Raw genomic sequence first — 17778 nt, 5'->3', positions numbered from 1 at the left:
CGCGTGCGCACTCAGTGACGTGCCTACCTAAGTGCACGTCGGGAAATGAAGTCTATCTAAGCCGATTTTATAAGTACAAGCTAAAAGGGCAACGTTTATGGAGCGCCTTAATTGCGTGCTATAGTAATGCACTCAGGTAATACGAAATCACCAGAGAGCTGTAGCTTTTTTACGCGTTTATCCTTTTTGCCTAGTAATTTACGTTTTAAAGTCGAAAAAAATTCAGGCGTTATGTGAACGGTTTGGTTGGAACATATGTGTTCGTGTAACGCTGACGTCACTAACGGTATTCTGAGGGCTGAATCTGTTTTCTGCAAGACAGTGTTTGATTGTGACTGAACTGTTTTAAAAACTTTTATTATCCTGGCTGAAATGTTGAACACGGGTTATAGCCAACTTGACATTTAACTACGTCTGTAGCTGACTGTTTCCTGAAATCTTAGGTTGGGTTAATTTGTAAAATTTCTTATGTTTGGCATGTGCTGTAATGTTAGCTTCTAGGCTAGCTCCAACTTCATAGCGCTAGAATGTCATATGATTTCTAACATGTAAAAACATTACATGGACATGTAGCGATACAGAGGCAGGAAACTTGATTTTCACTGCAGAGGTGTCTTTAAAATGGTTTGGGTACTGAACCATACATTTTTTCATTTTCTCAGGAATACAAGACTCCCTTTGACAGGGCTGTTGTGTCCAAGAACCTAAAGGCACATTTAAAAATCCACTCTAACACAGAGTCAAATCCTTTACATTACATATCTGTAATTAATTTCAAATACTGACAGGGGCCAAAACCTTGTTTAATTCATCGAACAATGCCTTAAAAATATTGTCAAGGAACAAGATCCTGTTAGTATAATATAATTTCACTCAGATGGTAAAAAAAACAACAAAAAAAACCCCAAAGTGCACTATGATAAACTAATCAAATCTTGCGACACTTAGGTCTACAGAATGTATTAATATCTAACATTAATGTGATACTTGTCTCTACAGGTGTCATAGAAGAAGGAAATAAGTACAGTTCCTGTTCAAAAATGTTACATGGTGAGTCAGTCATTTCAAAAACTGTGTTGGTTACCTGGCTATGATTTATTTACTTTTACATGCACAGCTTATTGATCTTTTTGTAAAAGTATGTTGTGGTCACATATTCCCAAAGGAAAGGGAACAATGATGGTGCATTCTACTTGGGATATTTTAAGTGGAGGGAGGAATTTTAAATTAATATTTGTTAAAGAATTGCGTGAACATCCTGAAACATTTAACTAGTAACAAGGCAAACCATAGGTATAATTTGAAAATTTCTGGTAAAACAGTAACTGTTATTATTAAGCTTTTTGAGGTCTTTGTATTATCATCTAGAAAATAAATATGTCACTGTGCTTCCTTAAACCTACATTACTTTTCAGCAGTCAAGACTGATCTCCAGTTACTACTTGAGTGTCTGAAGTACCAGATGGAATGCCCAGACTCACAAAAACAAGCTTTACTTACTATTGTTTCAATTTGCCAACAGAACGGTCGGTTACACAGCATATTCACAGTGACAGATTGTATTACACATAATGTGACACAGAGCATCTGTTTTATGTAGTATTTCATTTGCTGTCATTAGAGCAAAATGTGGAGTTTCTCAAAGAGATTGGAGGTGTGACATTCATCAACAACCTCTCCAGGTGGACCAATAATTCTGAGGTTAAAGAAACAGCTCTTTTCACGCTTGGTTCCTTGGCTGAGTTTAATGGTGTGTGTTTTTGATTGTCTATTTAAACCACATGATTCCATTTAACAGAGATAGGTATATTTAATATTTTGGTGACAAAACAGATTAGGATCGGAACTGATAAATTAACTGTTAATAATAAAAGTTTTAAAATGTAGAATACACTTCTAATACAAACAAGTCTTCAGAAATAGAGTTAAGAACAGATTGCCTCTGTCTTTTTAGAGAACTGTAAACAGGACCTCTGTCGAGAGGAGACATTCTGTGATTTGGCAGCGTCCATGAAAAACAAAGTGCCCCACAAACAGAAGAGAGTGGCAGTATATATGCTCTGTGTACTGGTTTCCAACAACAGTAAGGCTTGCTAACAGTTGCATCATACCAGGTCACATAATATGGGACATTTCAACATTTCAAACAGATATTGATCTTGTAATTAGACAGGATGAGAGGTAATTATCCATAGATGGACTTTGTTTTTTGCATGCTACTGCATTTGAGTTTGCACAGCAGACTTCAAATAATTCACAAGATCAGGAGATATTATTAGTCATTATTAATCTCTGAAATTTGTGAAAATATTCTGTTACGCAGAAATAATTGCTTTAAATTTACTTGCATTTCTGTTTTAGAGCGGGGACAGACCCTTGCAAAAGGGTCCGGATGCATTGATATTTTACTCACATTATTCAGGTACACAAATTTTAGTTGATTTGCTCTCTCTCTCTCTCTCTCTCTCTCTCTCTCTCTCTCTCTCTCTCTCTCTCTCTCTCTCTCTCACTCTCTCTCTCTCCCTTATTTCAAATAAGGAGTTAGATGAAGTTGACTATGTTCTAAACTTTTCCAGGTTAGTGTAGCAGAGCTGTATGATAGCTGTAAAGATTGTGTATGAAAGCAATGGCTCTGTACTGAAGATTAAATGCCGCATATTACAGAGGGCTATTTGTTTTAAAGGCTTCTGTGTTGGTAGTAATTCGTGTAATTGAAGGAATTGTAGTTATCATGGTAGAATTCGTATGATTTATGAGAAAAATCAGATAAAAATAAAAGAAGACTGATATTAGACTTTTGATACGTTTGATCCATGTGTACTTTGATGTTTAATGTGTTCTGTCCTTCATAGGTCTTGCTTGTGTATATATTGTCAGTGTTTCTTTGTGTGGTGTTCAATAGTGGGTTCCCTGTGGAGAGCTGCTATGGGTGAACTTATGAAAATGCATCCTAGTCTCTTGCATCGTCAACCATTACATTCATTCATTATCTGTAACCCTTATGCAGTTCATGGTCGCGGTGGGTCCAGAGCCTACCTGGAATCATTGGGCACAAGGCAGAAATACACCCTGGAGGGGGCACCAGTCCTTCACAGGGCAACACACACACTCACACATTCACACCTACGGAGCCCCCGGAGAAAACCCACTTGGACGCGGGGAGAACACATCAGCTCCTCACAGACAGTCACCCGGAGCGGGAATCGAACCCACAACCTCCAGGTCCCTGGAGCTGTGTGACTGCAACACTACCTGCTGCGCCACCGTGCCACCCTCAACCATTACACTGGTCTTTAAATAAGAAAATCTTACTCTCAAGACTACAGTGTTGAGAGGCAAATTGGTGCAGAGTACCCTTTAAATAACCATGCCGGGTTTGAGATTCTTGTATATATGTGAGATAGACATGTATTTCTAACCTGACAGCCTGCTGACTAAATATTGAAAATGTCTTGATCAGTGTGACTCATATAAACACATTTAGAGTGCTGAGTTAGTGTGTTGTCTCTGTTGTCAGGGATAGTTTTCCAGTGTCTGGAGGGCCTAATGAGCTGCTGCTGCTGTGGACTGCAGTGTCCAGTGCTCTTTGTGGCTGTGTCAACAACCCTCAGAATGGTACAAACACACACAGACTGCACCAGGTTCTGACGTAATGGAAACTTAAAAAACAAAAAAGTGCAGTAGATTGAGGTTCAGTAACTGTCTTACTTTCATAAGCATATACAATTAAACCAGAAAAAATAAAAAATATATGTATTACAGCACAAACGACAGTATCCAACACACATGCATCTTTTTTATTTATTTATTTATTTATTTATTTTCAGAGGAGAACCAGCAGATGTGCACGTGTGTGTTCCCTCTGGTAAAAGTATGGTTGCTGCAGGTATCGGTACATAAGCCAGAGCTGGCACAGCCCATTTGCTCTTTCATCAGCATGACTGTGGCCAATAATAGTAAGTAGAGAGTGTTGACTGGAGTATGAAATAATGCGGTGAATTGTGCAATGTACTGAATACCTACCTAGAAACATAAAAAAAACACTCCTAACTAGATAATATTTAGGTCTTTGCCCTGTACTTTTACTTACTCTTACTTTCCTTAATTTTGAGACATCCTGTACATTAATTGGTCCAGAGCCAACCCTGAATATTTGGGCACAAGGCAAGAAACCACTGCGACCCTAAACAATCCATTTACAGAGAATAATTAATGTATATAAATGTAACTGGATTGCACCACTAAAACATTTAATGAAGTGTTCACATACTCAAATACATACCCTACTGGTGGTGAGATTATTCTCAGTGTGTATTTTTGTTTGTCATTTAGGATGTGCTCAGCAGTATTTTGCATCAGTTGGAGGACTGCTTATTCTTACCAAAACCTTGGCTAATGTTGCGCTTCAGGGGAAAGAAAATGCTGTAGCATGCAAGCTTGCTGCCCTGATCACCAGAACCATGTCTGCCTGCATTGCAGACAATGGTAAAATATGTACAGCCACAAACACACATACTCAGATGAGTTTAAATACAGTGAAGGGACTGTCTTTTATTCTTTTACCCAGAGGCTTTAGCACCTGTTATTTCTGAGCTGCAGATGGTCCCAGACTTACTTCTGCTGCTGTCAAACCCAAGCCTCAGTCCACAAGACCAACTGGCAGTGCTTCTAACACTTGGGCACTGCACTGATGCATGTGGTGAGATTAAGTGAATCTATGTAAACATGCACCTGAGGGAATTTGGGTTGTTTTTTTTTTTAATCATGATCTTTTGAATTTCTAGTGGAACATCAGTCACAGTTGTTGCTTGGTGGAGGACTACCTATGTTGATCTCTCTGCTGACAGAGGCAAGCAATGAAGAAGTCAGAAAGGCAGCTATTTTTGTGCTACAAACCTGTAAAAAGATCAGTAAGTTACCCTCTCTTATTATTTGCCTTTAGCATGTGGTATGTAAATCATGTAGCAAATATATTATTTTCAAAAGCTCTTCTTGATCGGGGGAGATACACCTAATGCCAGTGCATGTTACAACACTTGTTGCAAAGATTTTTTTTCTGACAAGGGTGTTTTTTCTTTAAATAAACTAACACTTTTCTCTGTCTCCCTCTCTGCCATGTTGTCTCTGTTTCCAGTGGTGTCACTGAGTGGAGATGTACTAAGTCAGAATGCACAGAATGACTTGCAAAGACACTGGCAGTCAGCCTGTGAAATGCTACAGAGAATCCAACATCTAGAAAAACAACAGCAGGTTTTTGTGTGTATGAGCTTAAAATATTGGCAACTTTTTGTGTTCTTGATTCATTAAAATGCCAATCCTTTATGTTCAGATGTGGGAGAATCAGTGGGAAAAGGAAACAGAAAATTCCCCAGATCGGCACACACAGCCAGTTTTGTTGAGGCCAGTGGAATGCAGTGAGGAATTGTGGGAGGACTTAGTGGTGCAAAAGGTGAAAGGTCAAAGCCGGGTATACGAGGAGGAGTTGGACAGAGAGAACATTCTACACAACTACATGATCCCTACAGGATGTCAGGCTCAGCCAATCACAAACCAGTGCATGCAAAACCTCAAACCAGTGGTAAATATCTATATATATTAATAGCAGCAGACTTATTAAGAGGTCCACTGACATAATATAATGATGTAGCTGGTTATAATACAACCCCAATTCCAAAAAAAGTTGGCGAAATGTAGGTAAAAACAAAATTCAATGATGTGTAAAGACGGTATTTTAAATGTGGAAACTATGAAACTATATTATGTTTATTGTTTTATGAGAAATAGTTCCAACACTTGGAACTGAGGAAGTTATAGTTGGTATAGTTTTGAAAGAGAAATGTTTTCCCCATTATTGTTTGTTATAAGATATTAGCCACTCAACAGCTCATGGTCTTCATTCTCGAGTATTAAGTTTCATAATGTACCAGCTGTTTTCAATAGGTGACAGGTTTGGATTAATTAAGCACCTGGACTCTTATTCTTAGAAGCCATCCTGAATGTGAATTGGACTTCCCTGAAAAAGAAAAGGCTTTATACCCAATCTCTGTCCTTTTGCCAGTTAAACTAATTTATGTTTTGTAGCATTACAACTCTTTTGTTGCACAGTCACAGCTTTGTTGATGTTGCTGGCATCAGAGGATATATGTATTCATATATTCGTTTATTATCTGTAACTACTTAACCAATTCAGGGTCCCGGTGTGTCCAGAGCCTACCTGGAGTCAATGGGCACAAGACGGGAACACACCCTGGAGGGGGCACCATTACTTCACGGGGCGATGCACACTCACACATTCACACGTATGGACACTTTCGAGTAGCCAGTCCACCTACTAACATGTGTTAGCTCGAACCCACAACCCCAGCCCTCAGTGACACTACATATATTCTGAAACCTTTCTGGTTATGTTTGTATAAACTACAAATCAATACAATTGTTTTTATTTGATTTTTAATGTTACATGTCAGCATGATTGGAGACAGATTTACAATGACATTGAGAAGTCACTGAATCCTTTCAAAATGAGAGGGGAATCAAAGGAATTGGTAAAGAATGAAAAACGTGAGCTACAGATGAGGAGAGAGGACGGGATTAAAAAAGATGTGGAGAAAACTGAGGTAGATGAAAGAGGAGGTACAATGATAGACCTCAGCAGAAGCACAGACAGGGTTAAGTGCACTAAAAGGAATCCTGAAACAGCAACATGCATAAAGCCACCAGCAGAAGGCGACAGAGGTGTGCAAAGGTAAAGGAGTATAGCAAATAACAACATAGGTCTAATTTATAGATTTAAAAAGATATCAAATTTTCAGTAATGAACACATCTATTACACACTTAGGTTATGTTTATTTACTGGTGTAATTTACAATATCCTCGCAATACCGTAACCTACATATTAACAGTATATAAAACATTAATTCCAGATCATGTGCATGTCAGCTTAGAATATATCAGTTTTACAGAGTCAGTGGAGTATGACTTGACACTGCAGTGACTTTTTTCTGTTTTGTTTTTCTTGGGTAACAGCCCAGATATTTTCAGACATCCTGCTCCCATGAAACAACATCAGCAAAGACAGACTCTGTCTAAGGGTACACAACACTGTCTAAAGCTTGTCTACATTCAGTACTGGGAACGATCTAAAACATAGAAGCATACCTTTCAATAAAATCACCTTAAAGCTTTTTTAATATAATGAAATGGTTTCTGCGAAATACACAGTGATTTTCATTGGTATGCTTTCTCAGATGAGTTCTCTCTCTGCTCTGAGCTGTTGGAGAATGAGATCAAGAGGATAATCATCACTCCAGTTGTATCCAAACCCAATAAACTACGCTGTGCAGGTGTGTTGGGTTAATGTACAAATTTATCTCATAATAAATATATCAAGTCATAAACATAAAGCCTTGAATCTTTCTTCCCTGTGTGGGTTATCCGTGTTCGCTTTGATCACTTCTTTGCTGCCTCTGTGTTTCAGGCTGTTTGAGTGGAGTTGATGAGGTGGACAGTCGTACAGTAGGTGCTGTGCTGCATAGCTGCAAATACCTTTGTGAGTTTCACGTGGTCTTGCAGCAGGCTGAAGATCACTTCAGGAGAGCACTACGACATGAAAATGCCTTGCATGTAGGCAGGGCCAGAGATGCTGGCTTATTTAAAAGCATCTCCAAACATGCCGGCATGGAGAACAAAGAGAGATTGGGGTACACAAAAAGGCAGAAAAATTGGGATGCTATGAAATGTAAGAGACCATAAGTGAACACAATAATATTGACTCTGGCAATGTTAATACTGACTATTAAAATCTGGAAATAAGTCTTTGGGTTGGAGATTTACTCATTTATGACTATTCTATTCTTTAAGACTCTTCTTTTTCTTATTCACCTCAGCATGTAATATTTCCCCCCTCACTCTCATAGTTTCCTTACAATGTGAAATCTCTCTCTCTCTCTCTCTCTCTCTCTCTCTCCAGTCATAAATCTCACCCCACTCAAGAGGCCATGTGAAGTACAGGGTAAGAGATATTTTTTTCATTTGGAGTCTTATTTTAAAAACCAGACAGTTAATGAACATTTATTTAACTGCAAAGGAATTTGAATGTTTTCACTGACTGACATGAAGGAAAACTAGGTAGTGTTGTTACCTTAAAATTACAGCTTCATAATAATTGTGACCTGTAAAAGCAGAATAGAGCCTATGTCATTGCTACACTGGGCTCAGCGCTGCAGGAAATGCACTATGTATCTTTTGGAGGAGCACGATGGCATATGGCTCTCTAATGTCCCAATATAAATCTGGTTTTCCAAAGTATTCACAATCCCATGTGGCTATATATATAACAGCAGCATGACGTTTTCTCATGCAGTGATGTGTAAGGGCTCAAAGGTTATGCACATTCAACATTGCTTTCGACAGATTTCTCTGGAATTTGCTCATGGGTTAAAGACCTAAATTCTGTTTAATCTTGTGTTGAGAAATGTTATTTTTGGACTATTTGACAATATTTGCACGAAGTTTGGTATAAAATGTTGTGTCATGCTTATCTGTGCATACTAAGACCAAGACTTTAGTCTGACTTTGGATTTTCCTTTAATACATAAAATATAATAACCTCCTCTGTGACGTGCTTATTGTGGCTTTTTCAGAAATGTTTAAATAAAGCTGTTTCCAACATTTATTGAGTGTGTTGCAGATATCAAATTCAAAATTGGTTTATATTTACAAAATACTCTCAAGTTGGTCAGTCAAACCATTTGAAAAAGGAATTTCTTTGTACTGTGTCATTTACATACAGGTTTAAGATAATGTATGAATCATTAGACTTTTCTGGAAATTAGGTTGGTATATTTTGAAATAAACAAGAAAAATAAGTACTGTTACTCTTCTCTACACTTTGTCACTTTGTAAAGTCTTCCACTTTGTGTACGTATATATTGTGTATTGTACATCGCTGTTCAATGCACAATATGTATCTCCCAAAGTATTTACTTTACTGGAGAATGAAAAATCCTTCTTAAGTTTCAATGCAAGTCAATGTAAAATTGTTCTATTCCAAGCAATTTTTGAGCATTTCTGTTGGTCTATTCATCATGACATTTTCACACAATGTGAAGGACAGCTGTGTTTAAATGATGTAGTAAACTAAAAATGCACAAAAATGGAGATACATGTTTTCAGTTCTATATAATGTATTTATAAAAATGCATTTTAATTTGTTCTGTCTGTTGACATTTAGTAAAGCAAGTAAGCCAGTTTCAATCTGACATCAGTTGTGATTGACAAATGTATATTGTGTGAATGATGAGACAATACAGAAGATCATTGAAGAACATAGATGAAGAGAATTTGGCAATCGTTTTCAGTACCTTAGCTGTGTCCCAGTTAAAGCTGATCACTTATTATAAAAACATTAATTAGGACACAGGAAATGACAAGACATGACAGGCCATGAACCATGCTCATATTCTCACACACGCATTGTGTATTTAGCCAATTATGGGTGTCTTTATTTGCACAAATTATAACCAGTTTGCTTTACATAATCCTAAAACCTGCACACCTTTACCTGAGGCGGTTCCAGCCCATTTGTTGCATGCAGGGATGCAGTTCTATGCACTTGTAATTAAATACACATTGCTGTTACTGCCATAGACAGAAGGCTAAACGTCAAGAAGATAGAGAAAGTAAAATATATTAATTTTTTTAGCTGAATATTGTGCAGGGTACTTCAAAGAAATAATTTTACATCCTGCTATTGCATGTGTTGACTACGTTTTCCCAGTTTGCAGTCTGTTATTATAAAGATAAGGCTACATCTGCTCTGTATTAGCATGGCTGTAATGCGGCACATGTGTTTCACAAAGCCTAGCACAGTTCACGATGCAAGTGACATTTCTGTATCATAGTTTGAAACTACCTCTCCCTATTTGTTCTCTTCTATTCAGGCTTTAACACAGAGAAGACGACTATTTCTGGTGTCCATAAAACAATATTGAGCAATTTCAAAGAGACTGTAAGAGATTTAATATATTAGTTTAACAATTTCATTCATTTTAGAATGTGAGTTAAAATGCTCTCATATGAAGTTATTCGTATTACACAAATAAATGTAATTTTATCAAATAACTCTTTATGTAGTCTGTTGACAGACACCGAAAAAGGAAGAACTACTCAGCAGATGAGCTGTTGTTCCTCAATGAGGGTGCGAGACGTTTTGGTAACTCCTGGAACTCCATATTATGGGCTTACCCATTTCAGCATGGACGGACTAACTCAGAATTAGCCAGAAAATACAGGCAAGACACAGAAACTATTAGGTGAATTTGTTTAGAAAGGTAAAACTAGGTACCGTGCTTTTATTGTTTTTATCATTGAATGGTGAAAAATTAAGCCTTATCTAAGTATTACAGAGATTGTAGATTGAAGCAGACACTTATAATCCAACTATTACTTTGCCAAGGTTAGCCAACATTTAGCTTTATATAATTTAGCATTATAGCAACTATAGCACAAGTATTATTCTTGCTTTTCCAGGTCTTTTGTTTGTTTGTTTGTTTGGTGAAGTGCACCAAAGCTTAGGAGAAAACGTATTCTCTTCCACTCCATCATATGTCTGTGTGCTTTTTGTCTGATGAACCCTCTCCACTCCCCACCCCTTCCCCTCTACTCTCTGTCATTCGCAGAAAGCTAAAGCAGGGCTTAGCTCAGGCACCAGACCTTCTAACACTAGATTGTGCTGAACAAAGAGTTCGTTAAACAGGGAACATACTCTACACAGCTTCAGCACTTGAGTTGGATGCCAGACTGTTGGAAATGTCTAATCACAATATATGACTCTTTACTGTAACATAAAGTACTATTAATATTTGAATAGTAGCAAAAGCAATTTTATGTATGTTTATAAATGTTGGTTAACATTTGTGATAACTATCTACATACTGAAAAAAGTAATGTTAATGCAAACACAGTAGGGTTTAAATATAGTGAACCACTGTACTGTGATTTGGTTTAATTAAAGTGTTTTTCCAGTTTATCCAATACAGGGCCTTGCATCTTGCAGTGTGCTTTGTGGTGGTGAGATAAGACTTTTGTTGCAAAGAACTCTGAACTGATGCTCATGTAGTCCACATTATCTTCTTCAAATGGGATCCCTATAGTATATAAATCTGTTTTATTTTATATCTGATGTTACCACAACCCCAGAGAGGCTGGAAAAAAATAGAAAATTTGAATTTGAGAACTAAGTCAATGTGAATTTAGGTTTAAGACAGCAAGCTGAAAGTTAGGACAGTGATTTGTTTGTTTGCTACTGTGCAACATTGTGAGAATCCGGTACTCACATTCTTTACTAGACATAGAGGAATGAGGGACAGATTTATTTATGTGGGATGGTAGCTTCTCAGGCTTGGTCCTGGTGTTTGGAGTCTCCCTCTGTGGCCCCTGAAACCCCTTTCCTCTGGAAAGAATGCTGCCCTTCCCCCTACATGTCCATTTTTGAAAGCTCATATGTGTATAAGCGCATAAATTGTACTAGTGTTGTACCAAAAGAAATGGTATGCTCCCAGTACAGCAGATAGAAATCTGAGTACTACATTCTCTGGAAATATGGATGTGAAGGCTTTGTGCGCTGGGACACTTTTTATAATTCCCAGATGTTTTGGCATTGTTCCATAGAATTTCTAAAAGCAGCAGCTCAAAATTATTTTCAGAAATTACAGGGAGAACAAATATTGTTCTGATCCATTCATTTTAATGAAGTAATATGACTTTCTTAACTAATTACAGGCGAAAATATAAAGGCATTGTAGTTATAAAAAAGGAAAGCATCATGGATATACCATCTACGTTTACTTCATTTGTCTCATTACTGGAGGATGATATTCTTTTCTGTGTCTCCTTATGACAGCCCATAGTTAAAGTCACTAATTCATACACCTTTGATATGGAAAGACGTGTTATAACAACCATTCAGTTACCGTTCAGTTTTCGATTTACTAGAATAACTACGTATGTGTCCAAGGTGTTTGATGCTGATGTTTGCGTATTGTGAGTAAATAATATATTTTATTCTTATTACAATATCAGTGGTTGCAAAGAATTGTTTTCCTTAAATTTAAAACCAAAGACATCATTTTATTTTTCAGGCACACTTCCTCATCTAGATTGTTGTCTAGGTCTGAAGTGCTTGTCCCTGTAGCAGTCGTTTTCTCAAAGCATTTCAGTGTGTTTTATATAAGGTCATTGACAACGTTGATGGCCGTGCTCACCACCTGCTCCGTGTCTCCCAGGTCGACCAGTGGGTCAGAGTTCAGATTTGTGGGGTTGGCGTTCGCTTCACAGTTCTGAGGGTCTTCTGATGATGTTGCATCGTGTGTCATGCACACCAATTTCTCCTCACTGTCGGATGATGCCTGAGCCTCAATCTGAATAGGCAAACCTTCTTCCTTCACTGCCAACGGTGAAACGTCTTTAGTGACTGTTGCCGTTACAGACTCTGGAAGGAGGCTGTCTGCGATTGGCTGTGATGACAGCAACTCATCCAGAGTTGAAGGCTCAGATGACAAGTATGCAGGTTTTTCAGGAGGTTCGGGCATGGAGAACTCAACTTTAGGTGCAGCCTCCATTGAAAGGTCAACCAGGGGCTCAGCCTCGGGTCCTTTTTCTGCCACCAAGGCAGCTGGCTCTGTGGGATCTTCTTTAACACTGATTGCTGCCATCATTGCTTCCACTGCTCCCATTCCTTTGTGTACGATATCTTCAACTGGGGCAGAAATCTGTTCAGTAACATTGCTCACTATTTGCTCTACAGCTTGTGTGATGGTCTCCACCGCTCCAAGATTAGAGGCAGCTTCACCGGAAGATGTGTCCTCGACAGGAGCCTTTTCTGTGGTCCTGGGCTCATTTGCATCCTGAGCTTCATCAGGTTTCTGCTCATTGTTCTCATTTGGAGCTACAGCCTCTGCAGTTTCAGCCTGTTCTGTGGCTGTGTTCTCTGCTGCCACACCCTCCGATTCTGCAGCAGTTTCGCTCTTTCTCCGACTCAACTTTGCTCCCATTCTTCACACTACAAAACACACAGGATATCAGTCACACAAGTATAATTTATGTTGATAAATTCATCTTTGAGAGAAACCGGTCCATCATTCAATCTAAGGCAATATAGGCCATTACCAAGTTTAGACGTCTTTACAAATATGAAGGCTCAGCACTTGGCCTACACAATGAAAGTGCTGCAGCTTCAGAATTACAGAATGTTTTTTCCTGATAATGGCAGAATGTGACCCAAGAACTGAAACAAAACTTGGGAGCAGACATTGATAAAATGATCACCCACAACAATTCCAACAATGAAACTGTCCACCAAGAAGAAAAGGTTAAAGAGGTTTGGGGAACAAGCAACATTTTGTGGAATGACTTTTACATAGTAAGAAATAGTAAGAAGCGGGTGAGAGGAAGTGGCTTTAGCAGGAAGGACCAGATCAAACAGAAATAAAAAACATCCTTAGGCTTTCTGCATGCCAGTTAGAGGAATACTCTGTGGGTATGTGAGAAGCAATGTGCAAGAATTTGGGATGATTCATTTATAAGCAATTACAAAAGTGCGCAAACACCACTCTGGTCAGGGACACTGCATTTTAATTAATACTATAACCTGAGGGATTATACAGGGGGTCTTTACATAGGCCTAATATTTGACAAACTTAAAAGCGGTAAGCATAAATTACAGTAATCAAGTTCAGCTGTATTGCATCTATAATATTTACTATATTAGAAGCACCTCAATAATTTTGCACTGCATTTCTACTGTTTGAGAATTTTGCTTTTACATTATACTAAGAGGCAACATTTTTTCTCTAGGTATGAATAATAAACATTTTCACAGTAAAATTTTGATTTTGGGCGGCACAGTGTTGCAGCAGGTAGTGTCGCAGTCACACAGCTGCAGGGGCCTGGAGGTTGTGGGTTCGATTCCCGCTCTGGGGGACTGTCTGTGAGGAGTCAGTGTGTTCTCCCTGTGTCTGTGTGGGTTTCCTCCGGGTGCTCCGGTTTCCTCCCGCAGTCCAAAAACACACGTTGGTAGGTGGATTGGTGACTCAAAAGTGTCTGTAGGTGTGAATGTGTGAGTAAATGTGTGTGTTTCCCTGTGAAGGACTGGCGCCCCCTCCAGGGTGTGTTCCCGCCTTGCGCCCAATGATTCCAGGTAGGCTCCGGACCCACGGTGACGCTGAAATGATAAGCGGTTACAGATAATGAATGAAAAATTAATTTTGATTTTTTAAAAAGCTGTTTTTTAATACATTTCTACTTTTTTTTGTTAAACAAAACATTATATATTACATATGATATACATAAGACACACTAGGAAAGTTATTGATAAAAGATACAAATGCTTTTTTAACTTGTAGCACATGATGTTTTAATGAAATTTTTTTAAAGTGCCAGTGTAATCTCAATTAGATTCTGGAATGGGAGCTTGGAAACTTCCTGGATTCTGTTCAGAGAATCAATATTCAATAACTGCTTTATGTGCAAATATAATGTAATACAATTTAGGTTTTGTGCAAACTGCACTATCTATAAATGTGAACATTTAATACGTTTAAGGCTGAGTTCTTGGGTCAAAGGCTGAGAACTACGCCTTGTCTCAGAGGCCTTTACAGACCGCAGCTTAAAGGGTTCATGAACATATTAATATTTTCCACTTGAAAAGAAAAACTAAAATATGACAGTTATTCATGTGCAGTGAGCTGTCCTCACAGAGATGAGTGTGAGTGAGCTGTCGTTGGTCGGAGTGTTAGCTACGGTTGCTGTGTGATGAGAGAAACAGCTGAGGGCACCGCTAATGTTAGCTACTTTTTTCCACCTCACACACATTCTCCCAGTTTTCACCGTTAACACGGAGCTTAATGAACCTACATGACATTGTTAACACAACGGTGTATTTAAAACCACACTTAAACATTTTGAGATACGTATTTGAAATAGAAAAGAACTTTTAGGAAGACTTTGGCTGAAAAGTGTAAGACGTGTGAGCAGTAAAGCAGAAGAGAGACCTCAGAGGAAAAAAACGGTCTGAAATGTTGCTGAGTAAGGAGCACTTCCTTTGTTCAGGAATGCACTTGAGTAGGAGAAACGGAAGGTTTTTGAAGCTAATGCATTACAGACCATTTTCAGGAACCCTTTTATGACACACGTAGACGGACAGGTAGAGCTTTTCACACACAATAAAATTCAGTGTTATTTTATGATTATTATCAGTTTTATATAAACATCTATTAGACATCTGTTATATTATACCTTCTTACCTTTACAAGACAAACAGCTCCTTTAAATAAAATGCGTCAGACATAAATCCATCACAGTTGCAGTTAAATAGCTGAGTTAATGTAAATAGTTGCTACGCACCTCTTTGGCTGAACGCTGAAGGAAATGTAGGTCCGACGTTTCTCTCTCAACAAACTGACTGAAATGACTGGAAAGACTGAGAGAAGAGTGGAGTCCAGCAGCCCCTCCCTCCCTCCTCTCTCTCTCTCTCTCTCTCTCTCCGGTCCAAGAGCTTAGTCTGCTCTAGCCCTCCCCTTCAACAAAGAGCAACTTCTAAGTACTGCCTCTTGTTATAAACCTATTCATCATTAAAAGCTTAACTGATTGCAGCCAAACCCTCGAACGGCATTAACTTTAATTTCAGAGTCAGATTCCTCCGGTGTGAAGTCAGACTGAATTAGTGTTAAAGCTCCTCGGTGTTTATGGAGATTCAATGGGGCAGGAGCTGCTTCTGAAAAAGAAGAGGATCTCTTTTCCATCATTCCAGCTGAACCAGAAGCTCCCAGGAGCCCATTTCTGGGTGAGTCTGAGTCTGTGGTTTTCAACTTTGTTGCTGTCATTGCACAAATAGCTGAAGACTTCATACCGAAAGACCGCGGACGGTAAAGTCGCCTCCACACTGTAGACTCAGAACACGCCCAGAGCCTGTACAGGATAATCACACAAGGCTGGGTAAATATACCGTGAATCTCGGTATACCGGTACACTCGCGTGGGTCTTCAGTTTTAGAACTACAAATAGATCATGATTTAATGCCTGAAGTTATGTAATTATTACCAATTATTTGTATTAATTATTTCTTTTGATATTTTTTGTTTGTCTATTTTTTTGTGTATTTTTTCAGTGACCATGACTGTAATTAAAAATTAAAAACTGTAATTTTGCTGTGTGGCACGGTGGCGCAGCAGCTAGTGTCGCAGTCATACGGCTCCAGGGACCTGGAGGTTCTGCTCCGGGTGACTGTCTTTGAGGAGTTGGTGTGTTCTCCCTGTGTCCGCGTGGGTTTCCTCCCACAGTCCAAAAACACATGTTGGTAGGTGAATTGGCGACTCAAAAGTGTCTGTGTTTATTCTTTTACAACTGGCTGCTACTGTAATAATTGCAATTTCCCCCTGGGATCAATAAAGTATTTCTGATTCTGATTCTGATTCTGAATGTGTGTGTGTTGCCCTGTGAAGGACTAGCGCCCCCTCCAGGGTGTATTCCCGCCTTGTGCCCAATGATTCCAGGTAGGCTCTGGACCCACTGTTACCCTGAACTGGATAAGGGTTACAGATAATGAATGAATGAATAATTTTGCTTTTATGGATCTCATAAGTTATACACAAGTGTCTCCAAACTTATGGTTAAGGGCATTACCGAAAGTGCTACAAAACTGAACAACTCCAATTACAAATGAGTTTCTGTGGTAATTAACACAGTGAATAAAAACTTACAGACAAGTTAATCTTCATCCATGTACAAACAACTCTAGTTTTTAACCCCTCAAACACACCACGTTCCACCTTAAAAGCCATGGAGCTTACAACTGTTTTTCCACACAATTGCAGCCATTCCCTTTAACAAGAGCCTTAAGGAGCAAAGCTATCAGAGTGGTTTGGGCTTGGTGCTTGGTGAGTCCCATGGGATACCACACACCAACACACACACACACCACATGCTGACTGTGAATCACCACAAACAACAACAACACAACACATCAACCCCAAACACACATGAACACACACATGACGGTATGACATCAGTGGAACACCTTAAACACATGAATAACCACAAAACATTGTCCCAAAAACAAAGGGTGGAGTTTAAAACTTCACAGGAGGACTTGAAGGCAGCCATATAAGGAGGCCATGTACTCTTGTTTCTGTGACATCACAAAACAATGAAGTCAATAAAGGCTGTTTGTTTGTTTGTTTGTTTTATTTTTTAATTTTTAAGCCAAGTATCTCTATACACTGTATGAACTGAATGAATTGATGGGTTCATATTGGAAACTTTACTGTTTACACGCTCTATCAAACCCTAACATTTAGTGAAACTATCATTTAATTTGCTACTCATCGTGTTGTTCCGCATTCTGTGACACAGTACTGAACCCCTCAGTTAAACAGAATTCATGATTATGTCCTTTTTTGCTTATTCAGTCATCAGTTCTGACTACAATAAGCAACATACATTATTCAAATATATTATACCACCCCTGGGAATCATGCCACAGCGATAAAGAATCCTGACTGCTCGCAAGGCCATTGACGCCGACTCTAATAAATACAGATGTGATATTCATCTTAGGCTGGCTCTCTTCGTTAGCCAAAATGTCAGAAAAGAAAGAAAGGAAAGATTTCAAGCAGCCATCCTTCTTAAAGCTGGCCCCAGAAATGCTATGGTTTCTCAAATATTCCTTATAACTTCAAAATGCATTATTAAAAGATGGAGTTTTCTAGTCTTACAACAAG

At 38.6% G+C, this 17778-nt stretch overlaps 2 protein-coding genes across 5 annotated transcripts; one reads left to right on the top strand and one right to left on the bottom strand.

Moving 5' to 3' along the window:
• Window positions 1–19: 19 nt before the first annotated feature.
• terb1 (telomere repeat binding bouquet formation protein 1) lies at window positions 20–11344 on the top strand. 4 transcript variants are annotated; one of them, XM_066685077.1, is made up of 21 exons: window positions 20–136; window positions 1000–1050; window positions 1419–1526; window positions 1622–1750; window positions 1955–2083; window positions 2362–2422; window positions 3518–3615; window positions 3828–3956; window positions 4333–4485; window positions 4568–4699; window positions 4785–4910; window positions 5135–5250; window positions 5330–5578; window positions 6468–6745; window positions 7028–7092; window positions 7249–7344; window positions 7479–7739; window positions 7971–8012; window positions 9943–10010; window positions 10136–10293; window positions 10681–11344. In XM_066685077.1, the coding sequence occupies exons 1-21, from the start codon at window positions 127–129 to the stop codon at window positions 10751–10753; spliced, it is 2532 nt and encodes an 843-aa protein (XP_066541174.1). In that variant the 5' UTR covers window positions 20–126; the 3' UTR covers window positions 10754–11344. The 4 variants fall into 4 exon arrangements, with proteins under 4 accessions (XP_066541174.1, XP_066541173.1, XP_066541176.1 ...); XM_066685076.1 differs by having other exon boundaries at window positions 1416–1526; XM_066685079.1 differs by lacking the exon at window positions 20–136 and adding an exon at window positions 305–443.
• A 351-nt stretch (window positions 11345–11695) lies between these two features.
• On the bottom strand, window positions 11696–15561 carry si:dkey-238c7.16 (uncharacterized protein LOC559078 homolog). The gene is made up of 2 exons (XM_066685539.1): window positions 15404–15561; window positions 11696–13061 (listed from the first exon to the last, which is right to left on the bottom strand). The coding sequence occupies exon 2, from the start codon at window positions 13051–13053 to the stop codon at window positions 12226–12228; it is 828 nt and encodes a 275-aa protein (XP_066541636.1). The 5' UTR covers window positions 13054–13061; window positions 15404–15561; the 3' UTR covers window positions 11696–12225.
• Between the last annotated feature and the right edge of the window lie 2217 nt (window positions 15562–17778).

This window comes from Hoplias malabaricus, chromosome 11 (genome assembly GCF_029633855.1).
Source record: "Hoplias malabaricus isolate fHopMal1 chromosome 11, fHopMal1.hap1, whole genome shotgun sequence".
NCBI classification, from domain to species: domain Eukaryota; kingdom Metazoa; phylum Chordata; class Actinopteri; order Characiformes; family Erythrinidae; genus Hoplias; species Hoplias malabaricus.
Note: the sequence above shows the minus strand (reverse complement) of the source record. Positions and strands in the feature narration are given on the sequence as shown.

What these genes read in the sequence shown, in the direction of transcription:
- si:dkey-238c7.16 (XM_066685539.1), bottom strand. Translation starts at nt 13,053, where the DNA reads ATGGGAGCAAAGTTGAGTCGGAGAAAGAGCGAAACTGCTGCAGAATCG.
- terb1 (XM_066685076.1), top strand. An exon ending in GGCGACAGAGGTGTGCAAAG is followed by an intron (nt 6,746 to 7,027) that starts GTAAAGGAGTAT and finishes CTTGGGTAACAG; the next exon opens with CCCAGATATTTTCAGACATC. An exon ending in GAATTAGCCAGAAAATACAG is followed by an intron (nt 10,294 to 10,680) that starts GCAAGACACAGA and finishes TGTCATTCGCAG; the next exon opens with AAAGCTAAAGCAGGGCTTAG.